General features: G+C 34.2%; 1 protein-coding gene across 6 annotated transcripts in view; it reads left to right on the top strand.

The window, feature by feature from the left end:
* Positions 1-19,519, top strand: part of FMN1 (formin 1) — a 188,425-nt gene that overhangs the window by 92,768 nt on the left and 76,138 nt on the right. For all 6 annotated transcript variants that reach the window (XM_061342549.1, XM_061342548.1, XM_061342547.1 and 3 more), the window contains 2 exons: positions 6,768-7,552; positions 10,583-10,733. In XM_061342549.1, the coding sequence (XP_061198533.1) occupies positions 6,768-7,552; positions 10,583-10,733 (936 nt within the window). The remainder of the gene's footprint in view (positions 1-6,767; positions 7,553-10,582; positions 10,734-19,519) is intronic.

Below are 19,519 nucleotides of genomic sequence, written 5' to 3'. Positions count from 1 at the left end.
TCATTATATGAACGTGCATTGTTTAAATATGGCAATCCATCTGTTAAGTATGGCTATAAAATATTAAGGAAGGTATGGAAAATGCATTCTGAGCCATTCTAAGTGTGTAACTAATATACTCAAATACTGAATTATTAAAATTCTTATGCAGCTTTATATCTGCATTTCCTTTCAGTAAATGGAGATTTGTACTGTGTTTTAAATAGTAATCTATTAAAGATCTGCTTTGGTTTGTGGATGTTTAACGATATTTGATATGTCAAAATGCAGTTTAATTACAGAGTTGAATAATTGTGCAACTTAGTTGCTGGAAGAATAATACCTTATTTTTAAGTTTAATCAAATAGCTACATGTTTGGTGACTGTTTGTAGCTTTTACTTATGTAAGTTACTTGAGATTGAGGACCCATTCATACTATATCCTTGTAGAAATGGTAACTGTTTAATATCAATCTTTACAAGTAATTGCAGGTGTTGTTAAATCAGAAGTTGTATTTCATAACATGAAACATATATGTGTGTGTGAATCAAAATTTATATATTTTCATAGTAAATACTTAAATTACAAAACATCCCATGAATCAGTGCTTAAAATGTTACATGAATTTTAAGCTATCTGTAGTCCTATATGTAAGTAGTCATGCACATTATGTGGGTTTTTTTTTTTTAAATATCTGTATTTTGCAGTGTAACTGGGTATATTTTAATGAAGTGCTATGCCAATAATTTTGTGCTCCAGAGTTACTGTCTATAAGGTTGTATTTCTTTCTCAACTACCCAAATGCCAGTAATTGTTAAATAACTGAATATTCAAAAATACCTAGTAAAACAATGTTCTGCATATCCACTATGGTAAAATTTCTTCCCAACTTCTTGTACTCTTTTTTAATCTGGAAGGAGAACTGTGCTCTATATGCATAGCCTGTACAAATATTTAGAGTTCCTGAATGTTTGAGAATGGTCAATCATTTAGCTTACTTTTTGACTATGAGATGCAAGATGTCCTTGCTGCATACCCTTGAAAATGGTGATGTATCATATGTAACTGATTATATTGGTTGAGGTATTTATTGGAAGGGAATTTCAATTTTTATGTAAATTGGCACAGGTTTAAGGGTTTTTTCATGGAGAAATCCTTTCCTAAATCACTGATTGTTGTTAAAATTTAAAACAAATGTATGTTTTTTTAAGGACCTTTTTTTCTTTGTCAACACAAGAATAAAAAGTGTGAGCTCTTCCAAAAGCTGAAGATGAAATTACTTAAAATAAACAAAATCAAAAAGTCAGAGGCTGTCTGTGAAATATTTGGTTTTCCTCTCTTTTCCATGCACAATACTTTGATGGCCACAATACTATAAAGAAAAAAAAAAAAAAGCTGTAAAGTCTATGAAAATGTTTTTCACTGGCAACTCAGTAACTTATCCTTATATTTCCTTCTTTTCTGTTTTAATCTCTCTCTACCCCTTCCCCTCTAGATACCCTATGCTTTGATACTTCGTTTCTTCTTTGTTCCCGTTTTTCTCCTTTCCATAGCTTGGCATAAGTAACTAATTAGACGTAGCCATCAGTGCATAAAGTCAGAAGGGAATAAAATCGAGCTCACTTTCTCCCTACTACTTTGTTTTTCCCAGCTAATTAAGAGTAAAAACTAGTAAAAGTGTGTGTTTCTCAGTTAAAGAAGAGGTCTGTCTCTGATATACTTGGAACAGCTTTGTTCATTAAAGATGTGGCATTTTTACACAGTCGCTTTTTAGAGTAGAATAGCACTGTAAACACTAGAGAAAAGATATGCATTAACACCGAAGCGTTAACTCACTATTTACAAAGCAAAAGTTCTGCATATTGCTAGCTCTAACCAGTGGCTTTGAGGTTTTTTTATTATTATTTTTATTTTTTTAATGTTTTACTGCTCCACGTAGGATTTTTTTGAAACGTTTATGGTGCAAATAAATCTTGACTAATAACAAGGCAGCAACTGATTTCTGAATTTAGGTTGTTGTAGAGATATATGGTTTCTTCATATTCATAAATACAAATTGTTATAAAACATTCAATATCAGAGCAATTCTATGTCATGGTTAGATAGTCTTTTTCCATATAAAATCACACTATGTAAAGCAGTAACACAACAAATACATACTTGAGCTGATTGCATTTAATTGACTATATAGACTATAATTGACTCTATTGACTGTATTAAATGACGCCGTAAACTTTCTGTCGCCTACCTAAGCACAGAGAAGAGCTGTCACGTTGGTATTTAGATTTGTCTGTGTCAATCCGCATTATCATGTCAGACAGTGAGACAACCTGTAGGTTACATTATCAGTGGGAGTATTTAGCCTTCTTTTTTTTTTTTTTTTTTTTTTGTTTGTTTGTTTTGGATTTGATTTTTGTGTGTGTGTGTGATAAATTACATGCTTTATCATCAGAGACTTTAACGGTTAATGGAAGTACAATGCGCTGATTCTTTTTCTTCCTTTGAACATATGCTTTATATGTTCCTGAGCCTCACAGGACCAAGGCTGAGCTGTTGGCATTATTTTGGAAAATATATCAAATATATCTTGTCTTGTGTCAAGTCACTTAGGGTGTACAAAAATAATGTCACTGAGCTCATACAACAGAGGGGTGGGTGTAAGGGGAAAGGACATAAAGACATTAGAAAGCCATTCCAGAAACCTCCTCTTGTTTTCCAGGTTATGATATATCAGTATTTTCAATATTTACATAATCACCTTTGTATCATAGCAATAACAATTATTTTAGTAAGACGGGTGTTTTTTTTCATAGGCGTGGCTTTTATTTTACCCATAAACAGTATACTTTTAGGAAGAGAGTAATACAGGTCTTCTAAGCTTACATATAACTGTGTTTAAGGGAACTGGGAGTTATCTGGGATCATTTACTCTGGTGAGGTGATTTTAGTCAAGGAAAATTGATTGTGCCCATTCCAATCACAGATACAAGAGGCTTAGTGAGGCTTGAATACCAAATGGACATGGCCTTTATTTAGTCAGAATCAGAAGTGCAAAAACTCTGAAACCTATGTTTCAAAAAGTGGCAGATTTGGAAGCAAAATAAGATTAATTAGAGAGAGGGGTAGACTAAACTGCCTATTTATTCAGCCTCTTTAAAATGGATGTTGGAAGCAGAGAGCCTTGCAAGAATGGAAAAAGAAGTCATCAGCCAGGAAGGCTAGTTTTAGAGGTCAGAAAAGCATAGGATTAAAAGGGTAATAGACAACAATCCAGCTGAATTAACATCTTGCAAAGCAAATGTAGGGGTTCAGTGGAAGTATTCTTCAACAATAGAAACAGAAGGAAACTAAGGACACAAGGAGGGTGTTATTCAGGAAAGGCAATGTAAATTGAACCTGGAAAATCAATAACGAATGAACTGCTCCAGATTTCAGTATCAGTGACTGTGAACACAGGGAAGGCATTTTTCTTAAACTGAACACACACACAACTTTTAGCAGCTGAATAGAGTGCAAGGAGTGTTTTTGCAAATGACGTTTCTATTTATGTATTCTAATATGGAATTGTTGACTCATGATCAGTTTGTGTTATGCTGTCATAGATCCTTTTCCCCAGGAATCACCATATTTTCTCTCCACCCCCCCCCACTTCATTCTGCTTAAAATAGCTGTGACCAAATTGCAGGTAGCTTTTGGTCATTATTCAGTTTAACAGCAGTTCCCAAAGACTCTGAGTCTGATGCATGATGTGCCAAGAAAACAGACTTGGTATATTTCCAACATGATAGTAATAATTGCTGATGTGATTCAGTAACAAGATGCTGAATAATTTTAACTGTATCTATCCAACTGAATAATTTGAACTCTATCTGTTCAAGTGCCTATAGATTTGAATTCAGCTAAAAATTGGTTCTTCCCACCAGCCACAGGTATTGTTATGTAGCCATCATAAACATTTTAAAGGAGTGTTGACAGATGCCTGGAAATAAAACTGTAAGCTTTGGTAGACATATGTATACTAAAGTAAAAAGAACTTTGGTTCCCATTTAGAGTAAAACAGCATTTTAACTGGAAATGCACAAATGCGTCAAGCACTAATTTCTGTTCAATGAAATGTCTCTCTTTTCACATTATATTTTTAATATTTCAGGATTCTGGTGACAACACATAGTATGAAAGTAGTTTTGATTGATTTCTTTCCCGCTTGAAATTGTGAGGTGGAAGTAGTTTTATTGTGCTGCATTTTAGTATGTTGGATTTGTTTAGAATAATGTGAAGTACAAAAAGATTCCATTATTCGTATCCTTAGTCTCAGTGTAAGAAAGAAAAGATTTGCCTGGATATGTACTGTATGACCAATTGCTGTAGAAAAATTTAGTGACCATGTAAAATGTTTCAAATTCTACCTGCATGGAATGACTGGATGCTGCTTGATTTCATTTAATTTGTTATAAAATTTTAGAGCATTCCATCTCTTTTGAAGAAATATTTCTCAGTAAGCAGACCGTTATTAAGAATATTTGCTATGTGTATATTTAAAAATAGTATCTATATATATTCTTGAAAATTCTGTTGAAAATACTATCATAGTTACGTAAACTGAAAAGATTTCAATATTATTTAATCTTATTTCGGTGAACAAGATTTGAGGTGTAAGGTAATTAAAATAAAAATTTGTTTTATTACTTAATCCTCTTTTAATTGCAGTCAGTTGGATAAGACTGATTGTTTGCATTGATGAAATGTTCTAAACAGGTTCCCAATGTCTTATTTTTATTGTCTGCATTTGTTTCTTTTGCTTAGTGATTTCAGTAGTTTTGTTAAGTACTGTGCTTGTTTTACAGTGTGTTTTTAAGGTGACTTCAGATTTACTGCTGGAAAAATCGAACATTCAAAGTAAATTGTTCTATTGGGTCGTTTCTGGTGTCCAATAGGGGCAAAATACTATGATAAACCAAATGGCTAAATTCCCTAAGGCAAACCTACTTCAATGCCTCATTTATGAATCAGCATGCCAAGTTTAAAAAGAAAGGTGATTGCTCTGGAGCAGTTCAGATGACAGAAAATCTTGTGATAGTTGAACTGAACTAATAATTAAGCTGAGTGACAACAAACTTTGATAGAGTAACAGCAAATAAAGCCAAGTAAAAAGCGTTCAATTTGTTATACATATTAGTTCTAATTTTTCTATAAAGCTAATAGAAATTGGGTTATTTCCAATACAAATTTCTGTTCGTTTATCTTTGCAAAATTTTCAATTTCCCACCTTTACGCTTGCCATTTAAGGGAAGGAGCCTTTTTTTTAATCCAGTATTTTCAGACTGTTTACTTTGGACTTTATCTTAAATTAATTTAGAATGCAAGTTGATTATACTGCTGTAAAAAATAATATATTTTTTGCATAGCTATTGAAGCTTCTTTGTATGATATAAAGTATATTACAGTAATCTTCTGTACTGAGCTACACATGCATGAGTTAGATGCATAGTAATTAATACTGTGATCTATTAGGTCTGATGTAATACTCAAGGTGAAATGTTAAGTAGGGAGTTCTATATTGCCGCTTCTGACCAGCACTGTGGGATTTTTTGAAGTTTAAGTTGCTCTGCCTGCAGAAATTTGGGAATTCACAGCTCATTAGCTGCTTCTGTTGAAATGCTGGCTTCCATTTGTACAGAGATCCTGAAAGAACCATGGAATATGCTCTTTCAGGAGTCATTGCTTTGCAAAGGAAGAACAGCAGTCAGCTGCCTGATAGTAGCATGGCATAACAGGAAATAACTTGTAGGGATTCAGACACCTGGAAAAGCAGTATTAGATTGAATTATTTAAAGGAGAGATTTCTGTGTCAAATGTTTTGTATTTTTCTGATATATGGTAAGAAAAGTGTTTTGGTTTTTTCCTTACCTATATATATTCTTGAAAGACTGTTATTTCCTCCTACAACAGTGAAATCCTCTTGATCTTGGTTCTAAGATGTATTTTCCTGAATTTTAGATTAAAATACATGAGGTAGAAATGAAGTTTCAATCTAACAATAAAGATAAATTTGAAGGAGAATTTATGTGTACTTTTGTGAATTTAATAGATGAGAACACTTTTAATAGATTGAGAAAGTATTTTAATTTGTTTATTTAATGTTTTCTTGGGGGGGGGAGAATTTCAACTTCTGTTATGTTTAATTTATTTTTTACTTCCTAACATGTTAGCTGTGTATATGGCATATGTATGAAATTAAATAGTCAATAAAATCACGTCATAAGTGCAATACCATTTGAAAAAGGTACATTTTCCCTCATATTTAGAATCATAGAATAGTTAGGGTTGGAAAGGACCTTAAGATCATCAAGTTCCAACCCCCCTGCCATGGGCAGGGACACCTCGCTCTAAACCATATTACCCAAGGCCTCATCCAACCTGGCCTTGAACACTGCCAGAGATGAAGCATTCACATTTACTGTTTAACTAGTAATTATTTCATTCGTCAGTTAGAAACCAGGAAGTCTGCTTAAAGGCAAGGTACAAGTTAGAATTTGCTAAATTGATGTTCCAGAGCTGGAAATACATTTTGTTGAAACATACACTGCTTACACTTGTTTAGAGATTAGTAGTAGTCCATTTATGTAATAGCTTGCAATAAAGCTATTTAGAACTGGGAAAGTAAAGTGTATCTGTCTTGGCTTAAAGTAAGAATATGGGCTAAATGTGAAGATTTTTAATTACAACAAAATAAACACTTTAGAAAATATTTGCGCTAAGGTTTTTTGTTGTTGTTGTCATTCTGCAGTCTCAGTTTGAACTCAGGGTATTCCATATTCGTGGAGAACATGCTGTATCAACTGCTCAGCTTGAGGAAACAATTGCACATCTGAAGAATGAACTTGATAATAAATTAAACAGAAGGAGTGAAAAAGCAAAAGATATTGGCGTTTCTACTGAAGATGGTAACCCACCAAAGACATACCGAAATGTATGTATACAGACTGACAGAGAAACTTTCATAAAGCCTAGTGAAGAAGAAAACAGAGCTGTGAAAAATAACCAAATAGTACCCAAAAAGCTTAATATTTCGTCTTTGTCACATAATATTTCTGCCCAAAGTGAAAATAAGGACAATTACAATGTGCAGTCTGCAGAAAGTGTCTTGTCTTGTCAACCGAAACAAATGCTGCCTCCTCCACCATTAGCACCGCCGCCACCACCACCTCCTCCTCCCCTTCCTGATTCTTCACTACCAGGTTTAGTTCCTCCACCACCACCTTTGCCAGTGTGTATGACTTCACTGACATCTCAGTTTGGATCTGGCCCACCACTGCCACCTCCACCTTCTGAAAGCTGTAGGAATTTTCAAGCACCACCACCACCTCCACCACCCCCGCTTCCAGGGTCAGGACCTCCTGTGCCTCCTCCACTGCCTGGATCTGGCTTACCACCACCCCCTCCACCTCCTGGGCCTGGGTTATTTTTTAACAACACTTTATCTTCAAACCGAGGTCCCCGAAAACCTGCCATCGAACCTAGCCGTCCCATGAAGCCTTTGTATTGGACACGGATACAATTACAAGATAGCAGGTAAAATATATTTATTTGGACTTGCTATTTATACACTATGATACAAGGGCATGTATACCATTTAGTATACGATTTAGTACTTAAAAAGTTAACATTCTAGGAAAGTATAGCAAAATCAGTGTAAAGACATGGAATTTATGTGTTTGTTCTGACAAGAGCTTAGAGTTTCATTTTTGCTTCCCAGTCACTTCAGGTGATACCATCTTCAGAGCTCTATGATGCTAGTTCTAGAACCAGTTAAACTGGGACCTAACCTCTGCATATAATTCTGTCAGAACAGGAAAATTAAAGCATATGTATAAATATATGCAGCTTGGGAACATGCAGCATGAAGAATCCATTAAGGAGTATCAATACTTATAGACACCTCTATAGTTTAAAAATAAAACTAAATTACCAGTCTTATGATTTAGTGCTGGGATAAAATGCTAGATATGCTTGAGGGAAGTGGTCTTTCCAAAGTGACCTTGAGAGACTTGAGGAGTAGGCCTTTGCAAACTCCCATGTCCAACAAGGCCAACTGCAAGGTCCTTCACCTGAACTGGGGCAATCCCTAATATCAGTACAGACTAGGGGGTGAATAGATGATTGGGAGCAGCCCTGCAGAGAAGAACTTGGGTATTCTGGCAGATAGTGCTGGCAAAGCAAGCTTGAAGCCCAGAAAGCCAGTTGTATCCTGGGTTGCACTGAAGTATGGCCAGCAGGTCGAGGGAGGTGATTCTCCCCCTCTGCTCTGTTCTGGTGACACCCCACCTGGAGTACTGCATTCAGCTCTAGGACCCACAGTGCTAAGAAGACATGGATCTGTTAGATTGGGTCTGTAAGAGGGCCATGAGGATGATGAGAGGGCTGGAACACCTCTCCTATGAAGACATGCTGAGAGAGTTGGGCTTGTTCAGCCTGGAGAAAAGGTGGCTCTGGGGAGACCTTAGAGAAGCCTTCCAGTACTTAAAAGGGGGCCTACAAGAAAGCTGGAAAGCGACTCAGGGAAGCCTGTTCCCGTGCCTTGCCACCCTCACAGTAAGGAACTTTTTCCTAATATCTAATCTAATTCTATCCTCTTTCAGTTTAAATCCATTTCCCCTCATCCTTTCTTTAGGCCCTCTTTAGGTATTGCAAGGCTGTTTTAAGGTCTCCCTTGCAGTTATATATAATTATAATAAGTTGTAGTTATAAAGTATTTAAGTATAAAAAATTATTTATGATTATTCTTAATATTTTATTTTAGTATTATATTTAAGCACTGTAAATTATATAACTGTATTTAAATATATTTAAAAATATTTTTAAATTTAATAGCAATTTATTTGAATTTAATAACAAATTTTATTTTAGTTTACGACTTTTTGTTTGAATTTATTTTGATAAGGAAAAAATCATTCTGGTATAAGACAGCATTTTAGGGTGTTAATATTTTATATAAAATGTTTTACAGGATCAAAGAGTTTAATGAAATATCAGTTATATTCTTTCAGTGATTCAGAATCGAAGGCATTGAAATATTTTGGAGCATGAAGTTTGAACATTTTGGTTTTACTTTTCCATAATTGCTAGTGAAAAATGGTTTCACAGTGAAGAAATCGTTGGTCCATAAACGTTACTGTAATTCTTTCTCTCAATTCACTGAAATCAAAATGTTTGCTCTGAAACGTTGCTGGTTAATCAAGCTTTTGCTGAATGCAAGGTAAGGTCCCATTCATAGCTTCCTGGTGAACTGCTGGTCACCAGATGTAGTGGTCCAACATTTTCATGGTCTGTACTGGAACTAGAAACTTCTTCAGGGGTCTGCTGCTCAGATCAACAGCCAGCGAGGACTTCAGGGTTTTTCTTATGGAGCCAGAGTGAATCCTTCATTTTTCTGTGTTGCTGACACTAACTCTGGTATTGGGGAGAGTGAAGCTGTGGAGCTGTAAGCATGTCCTGTGACACAGAATATGCTGCATCGGTGGATGCTAATGGAGTACTACAGACATTCACAATAGTAAACGTACAGCTGAGTACCAAGTAAAAAAAACCCTAACTCTAAAATACCCCATAACTTTGGTTTGCCTGTATATGTAGGTGTCGCATTTTCTGCAAATTACATCTAATAAAAGTATTTTTAGTGACATCAGCCATTCGTATTTTCTAGGGGGTTTCATCACTTTTGTTTTTCCTTGCAAATAATTTCACTGCCTTGTAGTGACATCTGCTGGAAGAAGTGGGCCGACCTCCTGCTGATAAACAGACAAAGAGCACTCAGAGTTTTGTCCAACGTATTTTCCAGAAGCATTGAAATCTTGAAACAGCTCCTTCAGAAATGAAGTGCTGTGTCTGCAGCACTACATTGTATTTTCTCTAAATCCAGATAATGCTAGAGGTTTCTTTAAACAAGTTCCAGATTGCTCCAAAACTAAATCTGGTTTTGGAAGGCAAAAAACTAAGGGAAGATAACACACATTTAACATTTACAGTGGGTTGAATGGAGCGGAACACTGGTTAGTCTCCAAAAATACAGGCCATGTAATTACTCTCTCAGAACTGCAACAAGGATAAATACGAACATACAACTGCAGCTAACATGAAGTGAATCAAGTCCTATACACATGACCCCAAATGCTCTTAAAATATGGTTGAGTAAATTTTGTTCACTATTTGTTGACATTGTTTATTTTTATAGGCCTAAATAGATTACTGGGAATTTTTCAAAAAAGCTGCTGTTGAAATACTCCTAATCCTAGTTGAAATGGCAGAAATCTCTTGAGACATATTTCATAAGCTGCAGTTGTAATACTTGGTTGTTGTACCGAAAGCTGCAATACAAATAATGCATTTTGATAGTCTAGCAGGCATAGATACGGAATAGCTAAACTGTTTGGAACACCCTTCTGTAAAACATTTTGATTCAGAGCAAGGTATAGGGAAAGAATGCTGACTGTATAGCAGCAGTGCATGTTTCTTTGAGTTTTAAATCTATTGTGAATTTTCATCTGTTACGTTTAGGTCTATTGTGGTTTATTGGAAATTTGATTATTATCTTTTCCTTCATAGGAAAACTGCTATGCCAACATTATGGGAATCATTAGAAGAACCTGATATACTTGATACTACTGAATTTGAATATTTATTCTCCAAAGACACCACTCAGGAAAAAAGAAAGCCATTATCGGAGACTTACGAAAAAAAACCCAAGGCCAAAAAGGTATTTATTGTTTCTTTGTAGTTGCTTCTTTTGTGTCACTGTTTAATTTTACATTTTAAGAAAACACCCTTTTTGTTTATTGTGAGCAAACAGATAATAGATAGGTTTCTAAGTCTCATTTCAAAGCAAACTGCTGATTTAACTCTTACTTGAGAATGTGGGGCTCTTACTTACATTGGAAGATTTCTTGCCTTTTAAAATGAAAGCTCCACATCCCAGTGAGGTAGAAAAGATATTGATAAGAGAACTGCATACAAATTCTGATACGTATGTGAAGGTCCAAATATTTCAGGCTGTGTCTGCCCTCAAACTGATTTATAATTAAAGGCTGTCATTAAGTTACCCTAGCGAACCTTTCTTCCACTGAGACTAATTTTACTGGAAAAAATAAAGTAACACAGGGCTTTATATGTTAGATGTTTTGAATAACAAATGCCAAAAAACTTATCCCTGGTATAACTGAAGAACCCATTCAGGAACAGGCAGGACAATCTTGTCTTTAATGGACAAAAACTTAAGCAGCAGTTGTGTCATTACTATAGCACAGATATTGTCTGCCGCAGCCAAGATCCATTACAGAGAGAGTATATACTTGTCAATTACTGTGTGCAGAGAGGACAAAGAAAAGGCTTAGCAATATTTGCTGTGGGAAAATTAGGCTAACTAGTAATAAATACTGTTATTCTAAAATAGTGTGGTTATATATTAGAAATCCATTTAAATATATACTGTATCATAAATCTCTTTGAGATTACCTGCTTGGAACCACAAGAGGGCACTTTGTATGTAAGTTATGCTATCTATCTTAATTTTATAATACATATAACATGAAATATACATGTATAGATACGTATCAGTGCAATCAGATCTTTCAAAACATCTTTAATCGTAAGCTTCCTGTACTGTGTTTTAGCACAGTATTTAGTGAGAAGTGTTAAATAAGACCTTAGATCGCTAAAATTCAAACTTGCGTGATACAAAAAGTGGAAAGGAAAAATAGGGCCAAGATGGAGGCATGCTGGCATTTGTAATTACACCCTAAAGAAATCAGTAATATTTACAATCCTTAAAATGTTAGACTGAAGTTGATCATGAACATCTGTGAAAAACATTTTGACATATTTTACTTGACAAACCCTTCAAGTGCATATTGCATCTAGTACATGGCTGTATCTCTAAATCCTATTAGTTCACGTTTCTAATGCCCTCTAATATTTTTTTTTAATTTCATTAATTTACCTCTTTCAGAAAAAAATATTTAATAGGAAATACAGGTTTTAAAGAACTTTGAAAAAGAATGTAACCAATGTAACTTGGAGAAATGATATGAACAAATGATTGCATTTCTATTTCAAAATCTCACCAATTAAGTGAATATACCTGTTTCTTCAGGTGTATGACAGCAAATCAGGTAGACAATTAAGCCTGTGTTCCAAAAGATGAAATCTCATAATTCTTTTTCTTGTTGTTTTGTGAACTAACTTATTTGCTGCATCAGCACATTTTTAATAATCTCTCTTAACTTTATGTCAAATCAAATTGGAAAAAGGTTATTCCATTTCACTATGGAAAATAACAGTATAATAAGTACCATTTCTTGTGAAAAATCAATGCGTTTTCTTTGAAAGATATTTATGTCAGTGTTTCAATTCTGTTTTGCTATTAAATGTAAATTTATTAAGACTATTTTAAACTTATTATTATATTTACCAAAATTAATGAAATTAAAATGTTCCTTTAAAGTACTGTATGAAAATACAAGACTAAAGAGATAAAGAGTTATATCAATTATTATGTCTTTAATTTGGTAAAAGTCATGGGATTATGATCATTATGTTATAAACCATGGGAATTGTATGGCTTCTGTGAAAACTTTAAAAACCCATGGTCAGCAGTACTAAGCTTTCCATCCCTTGGTCAATTTAAACATTAAAAATAAATCTGTTTTCATAATTCAGATGCAATTTGAATTTAATTGCATATAGCCTTACCTTATTTCATATCCTGTTTTTCCACCCTTCTCTGCTAAATAATTCATAGTAGCTGCTGAGTTTTTACAGGCAGTCCTCTTGGATGGTCCTATGTTTTTCTTTGGCACTCTGAAAACCTAGGTGTCTGCAGACTGGCTCCAGTGGATCAGTCTTGGTGACCTGCAAGTGATACAACAGTAGAGAGGCATTTTATTTAGATACAACAGGCTTTATTAGTAGATAGTAACAGAAAGCTCCCATGGATTAATGTAAGACTCTCAGTTCTGCTGGCTTCGTTTGTGTTTTCTCATGCTTTTTCTCAGCTCAGCTTTTCTTGCCTTTTTTTCTAACAATTTATCTGCTAGGGTTTTAAAAGAGCAGTTTTTTTCTTTGCTTCAGTACAGAAATTTGTACTTGTCTGGCCTTAAGGTTGCTATAAGTGTCATAGTGTATCACATTCTATAGTCTGTCTTTCTACAGACATTAGGATAGACATGAATCTTGCATGATTCTCTGACGAATCTGCAGAAACTTTGTCATATTTCATACCATCTTATACACACTAAGTTCAGCCTGCTTGGTATTTAGAGAAATGATAGGCCATCGGGTGGTGCAGGATTGCTTATTAAATCATGATTACTTAATAAATTTCTCCTTGAATGAATTACATCATGAATTACATCAGTGCTTAGCAATCAAATTCCTTATGGAATTGAAAGTAAGATTCTCTCAAATTAGAAGGGAATTGTTTCTCATTTAATTGGGTGTACTTTGTAAGACTAAGGCAACTTACTAGCAGCTTGACAAATGGTGACATCTTTACCACCTTTTTACATTCTTGTTGCAGTTCTAAATTAAATAATATTCAATTTATTCTCAGAATTATTATTTTTTTGTGAAACAAGTGAAAATAATCTGGATGCTTAGTCTGCGAAATGAATGCTTCTGTGGAAAGAATCACATTAAACCTATAGAAATTTCACTCTGCACTATTCTTACATATTTGTCCACGTAGTAGACACCTTACAGCAACACAGATTAAAATATTCACCATATGCTATGCTTTTCTTGCTTACAGCTGGTAGACATCTACCATTTTCAGCCAGAAATATCTAAATACCTGCATAAATGGAAGGGATGGTCTGTTTTCCAGTACCATTTGGCAAGCTATGCTCAGAAGGGAAACTTCTGAATATGTATTTATATTCATATGTATTTCTAGGCACATATATTTAATGTGCAGACAATATAATATATAATTTATAAAATAAATATTTATAACATAGAATATATTTGTACTCATATGTATACTCAGTGTCAAAATAAAATAATATATTGAGGATTCTCTGGGCATCTATGCTGGGTCTGGTTAGCTTGGTATTTTCACATATGACCTAGATAATGGAATATTAACTCTGCAGCCACCACCAAGTTGCAAGAGACTTCAAGTGTACTAGAGTAGACCCTTTAGAAATCTTTTATGTATCAGAGATGTGGTCTAAAAGGTAGGGACTAGCACAAAACTAATACAATTAACAAGATACCAGTTAACTCTTAGCTCACAAGAGTAACATGAATTGCCAAATCATGGTATTACTTAAAAGTGAAAATGAAGCTCTGGTAGATAGTAGAAGTATTGCTTGCAAGACAATTTATTCAGCCATGTCTCAGTTAAGAAATGCATCTAGATTTAGGCTCTACAGCCCTTCATGTTTAATAACTGTAAAGAGTCAAGAGTGAGAATGATGAAAAGTGTAAAAATCATCTCTGAGGAAAGAATTGCATTATTATGATTGTTTAGTCTAGAAAAGAGAAGGTTGATTGGAACACACAGTAAGTGTCATCAAGTGCATGCAGCTGCTGCAAAGAAAAATTATTAAAAGCTTTCTAAGAATAAGGATACCAGAGGAATGCAGAACAATTTTGGCTAGGGAGATTGTGTTTCTGTATTGGGAGATCTTTATGAAAATTTGTTTAGAATGATACACATATAGTTGATACTGTCTTGAAGTGCATAAACGCTTTGGATGACATCATGATTCCATTACTAGGTAAAAAACATAAAATCCACTTTCTGTCCATTGTCCTGTGAATGAAAACAGGTAGCTATCCTGTTTTCCAGAGTGGAAGCATTTTCATGATTCACAAATTCTTTGCTTTCATGCCTGCCAGAAAATGTCTTATCATGGACTGGTTATTACTTGAGTTACACTAGTTTGTAGTGTAACTAGTTACTCTTACTGAGTTACTCTAGTTTCTAGAACCTATCAACCTGACATGAGGATGAAATTATTAGAATTTAAAATGTGGTTATTAAAAAAAAGATATTCTAACAAATATGTAGGAAAAAAAAGGAAGGCAAGCTAAGAACCTTCCAGCAACATATAAATGTATATAAATTGCTTCAAAGACTGAATAGAGGGTGTTTTATTTAGTGCATATATTAACTTATTTTGAAAAACATAATGCATTCACTTGATAGTGAAGCAATGTAAGAATAATATAGTTTAAATGAAGGTCGGATGTACCTTTCTGACATACTTGCATATTGAAGTTTGTTGCAGTCATGCTTATCTGTACTTAGAAGCTCTGCAAAGTGTTTAGCTGCTCATGCTTCTTCAATTATTCACTCCTTTGGAAAATTTAGGAACTGTGGAAAAACCCTCTTATTTTTTCCCAACTCTACATCCTATGAAATATTTCAGAAAACCCTGAAATGCAATCTTGTAAATGAAAGTTCTAAAGTATTATGTAGATAATGGTCAAAATAATGTTGTGGGGTTTTTTAGGCATTATGTCTGTCTTTTCTGGATGAAGATGATTTGCTCTCTAGATAAATATATTAGTTATGTCCCACTATTGGAGCAAAATATAGTGCAGTATATTGAATAATTAATAACTATGATTCTTCTTTCATAAAAATGTTCCTGAATTGTAAGACTAAAAGCATTCTAATCTTATATGAGGTGAAAAAATACAGTAGTTTTTTGGATGGGATATTTATGAAATGGAAAATAGACTACTGCTTGCTTGGAGAAGAGACTTTCTAAGAGCTCTGGATGGATAAGTACTGTATAGAAGGAGTAGATTTTATTTTGTAGCATAGTTCTGAAATGGTTGAATTTGCAGCAGGCAAAGTTGTAGTTAGTGGACAAAATTAAAGTTTATTAGCATGTGAAAAAGAATCCGATTTCTCTGTGGTTTTGGTTAATTCAGTTTGTTTACTCTAAACACGGAAGTTACTGGTATGATGAAGCTTGGCAATAAACACTGGATCTAAAAGTATTTATACCATGTAAGATGGTGTTTTCAGATAAACGTTTTCAAATGCTTGTAGTTGGTCCCACTTGCAAAATTACTTAGAAGCTACACCTTGGAAATCAAGAAGAAAGAGGACTAGATCTGCCAGGTTAATTTAGTACATAACTTCAATTTAGGGATTAATTCTATTGGACATTTAGACTTTAAATGCCTTTTAAATATTAATCTTACTTTTAAGTCCTATTTTTAAAGTATCCCTGACATGCTTGTGAAAGGACAGCTGTTAATCTAGACTGTTTTCATCATCGTTTCTATATTTTGTTATGCTTAGATTTCAGGTGTAGCATTGCAGACATGATTTCTGCACTTATTGTATTATCCCCTAGCACTCTTATGAAAGCATTCATCTAGGAATGTATGGTTTATTTAAAAAAAACATACTGCAAGTTACATTTGTCAGGTTGTGAATGCACTTCAGTTATGAAGTTTTATGTACCAACAATGTTCAACTATAAGTATATTCAGTACAGTACCATTAAAGTCCTTATTTGTTCCTGAAAACAATGAAAACTGAAATCAGTTAGAATATTAAAACTCTAACCTATTTTTCTGAAAGCAAAAGAAACAAAAACCCAAACCAAAAACCACTGGTTGTTTTTGAAAGAAAAAGAAATCAATAGATTTTAATATAATTTGAAGGATCTAACATCTTTCTCAGACTCTGAAATTATTTTACAGATGTTTTCGTGTCAGATAAAGGACTGAAGTTTACATGTAAGGAATTTTGCTTTCATTCGTTCTAAACTGTTAACATTTCTCATCTGAACATTTTTAAGCTGATACGCACATGTAATGGTTTTCAGTCCGTAGGTTCTCCCTTTCCTGTTAAATTTGCAGAACCAAAATCTGTTCTTGTAATACCAAATAGAAGACAGAATTATGACATATATTTTGGAATGAAACAAAAGCTGTGATTCATTATATATTAACCTATGATACCCTTTAAGCCTGAAAAAGAGGTAATTTGGAGAAGAACATTCCTTTATTGTGATTTATTCCAAGTGCATTCTGTAGTGCCATTGCTAGACTTAAACGTATTTTGAAGCTGCATTAGTATTTAGCACTTGCTAGTAACTTATTCTCAAAACCTCAGGTATTTTCTATACTTTTTCAACAAACTGGATAGTTTCATGTTTGTGATGTCACTCTATCTTCATCTTACAAAAAAAAAAAAAAAAAAAGAGTAAATGTTAAGTAATTTGTGTCAGGTGTATGCTCCAAATGAAAGTCCATCAATCATTTTTGGCCCTTTAGTGCAATGATTATCATTTCAAAGACACAGGAGGACATTAAAGATAATGGCTTTTCTGTTGTCTATTATCTCTAACAGACTTCATGTAATTATTAACATGTGTTCTCATTTAAGAAGAGTGTCAATATTTTGAGTGTATTGCATGTTTTTAACTGAAAGGGATATGTCTGTCAGCAAGTTTTTTATCCATCTAACTAAATGAGGAATTACAATTAATGAATTTTGTGTTTCCGCAGTAAGGGCAGATATTGCAGAAAATGTTGGAAGCTTTGCAGGGCTGAGACACAATGACTGTCTTCAGCTGTCTGCATAAGATAATAAATAGTGTTCAAACTTGAGTAGTAGTAAAATGCTAGTATTTGCTCTTTGGAGGCACTATCACTTTACATTTTATGCTGTACTGAGAAGAATGAATATGGCATTTCTTTATTTACCACAAAGCTCTGCAGTCAGGTAGGGTATGGAAAGTATTTGTAAAGGGTAAATATCTATTTTGTGCCTTTGTCTTATTTTTGTAGTTCTGATAGGAGTAAAGATGTTGAAATAAGTTCCTTACTAGCTCATTTCTTACCTTCTATTTTATACTGAGAAATTGCAATTTGCTTGTCCTTTAGCAAAAGGCTAAAAAGACTATTTTGTTTTCATCCAGTAGGACTGCAAACAGAATAACATGTCTCCTGAAATATTTTTTAAATATTAAATAAAAAAGATAAAGCTATGTTTCATCTATGTTAAATAAAAAATAAACTTGGCTCTCCTTTGAAACTACATAAAAGAGATAATGTCTAGTCCTAAGCTTCTGAAATTTCATTGGTGCCTCTTGGGCTGTTTATGTAGGACAGCTAGAAGGGCATGCTTACTTGCTTCTTGTACAGAATATTCTTCCTTTTCTTGAACACACTTTCAGCAGACTACTTGTGGGTCCAGGCTGTTGACTTCACTATAAAAGTTAATGAGTGGAAATGGAGGGAAATACTGTGGTATGCAAGATAGTTTTTTAGCCTATGGCTTCTCTCAGTAAATTTATTTTGGAAAGAATCCATGTACCAGCAGGAGGAAGGACTTAGCTTTTAATCACTAAAGTAAACTGAATCTGTTCAGATTTCAGCACCAGTAAGTGTCCTGGATAGAATGTAGACATTGCAGTTAGACAAAACAGTGAAGTCTATCCTATAATATTTAATTAAATACATTTCTGGCTACAGTAGAGAAACACCTTCTAATGGGAATGACAGGGTAATTTATGAATGCATTCAAGCTTCAGTATGTCTCTGCTTTTAAATTAGATTACAAGTATTTGTAAGACGTAGACGCGAGGCACTTGCGTACAGCAAGTCAACCCACTTAATAACATTAAGAAGTAGTCAGGGAACACCACGCAGAGAAAATAATGTTATGGATCAGTGAATTAAATGAATTAGCACCCGCAGTTACAGTTTTGTCACTGAGCCAGAAGATACTGCATCCATTACAAAGATACATTCATAGTCTGGAGGAGCAGCCGGCAGCTGGCAAAGCCTGCCAACCGGTATAGAAGCATCAGCTGGTGTCAGCTGGATTTTAGCTGCTTACCTGTCACTGCCAGCTACAAGCAAGTCCCAGTATGCTGAGAGGTGATCAGTGATTTGTCTTTTAAAAGCATAGACTAAATAGCTCAGTGCAGTCTTTACAAACTTTCACTTCATTTGCCTTATGTTTTTTTATGAACTGGAAAAGTGCTGGTATTTTTTGTGTCTCATTTCTATTTGGAATTCACACACATGATTAATTCCCAGTGATAATGACTCCCAGAATAACCACAATTTGGGGGAAAATTATGATCTCTGAAGATATGTTCTGTATTGCAAGATCTTTCAAGTCACACACTATGTCAGCATTGTAACTGTGTTTTTAGAGTATTTTATGGTCAATTTAAGCTATTCTGTTGTCTTGTTTCTCCATTTTTGCTCTCTAAGGAATAAGGTATTAGCCTTCAGTTACAGATTTCAGTTGGTTGAAGCTGTTTCAGGTAGTCTGAGTCTAGTTTGATGCCTGGTAATTGTGACCATGTGTACATTTGTCTAAAATGCATCTGAACATAGAGTTAGCTGGCCATTGTAAAGCATGAAACTCTGGTTTAGCTTTTAAAATTATACACGGTCATCTTTAAATTTTTTTTTTCACTAATCTGTGAAGGAGGAAGTCTTGCTTAGCAACGTGAGCTAGTTTGGTCATATCTGGAGAATATATTACCACTTAAAAAT

This window comes from Neopsephotus bourkii, unplaced genomic scaffold (assembly GCF_033783945.1).
Source record: "Neopsephotus bourkii isolate Nb327-2 ecotype Australia unplaced genomic scaffold, CSIRO-AGI_Nbou_v1 NB_1792, whole genome shotgun sequence".
NCBI classification, from domain to species: Eukaryota; Metazoa; Chordata; class Aves; order Psittaciformes; family Psittacidae; genus Neopsephotus; species Neopsephotus bourkii.
This window is presented reverse-complemented; position numbering and strand designations above follow the sequence as displayed.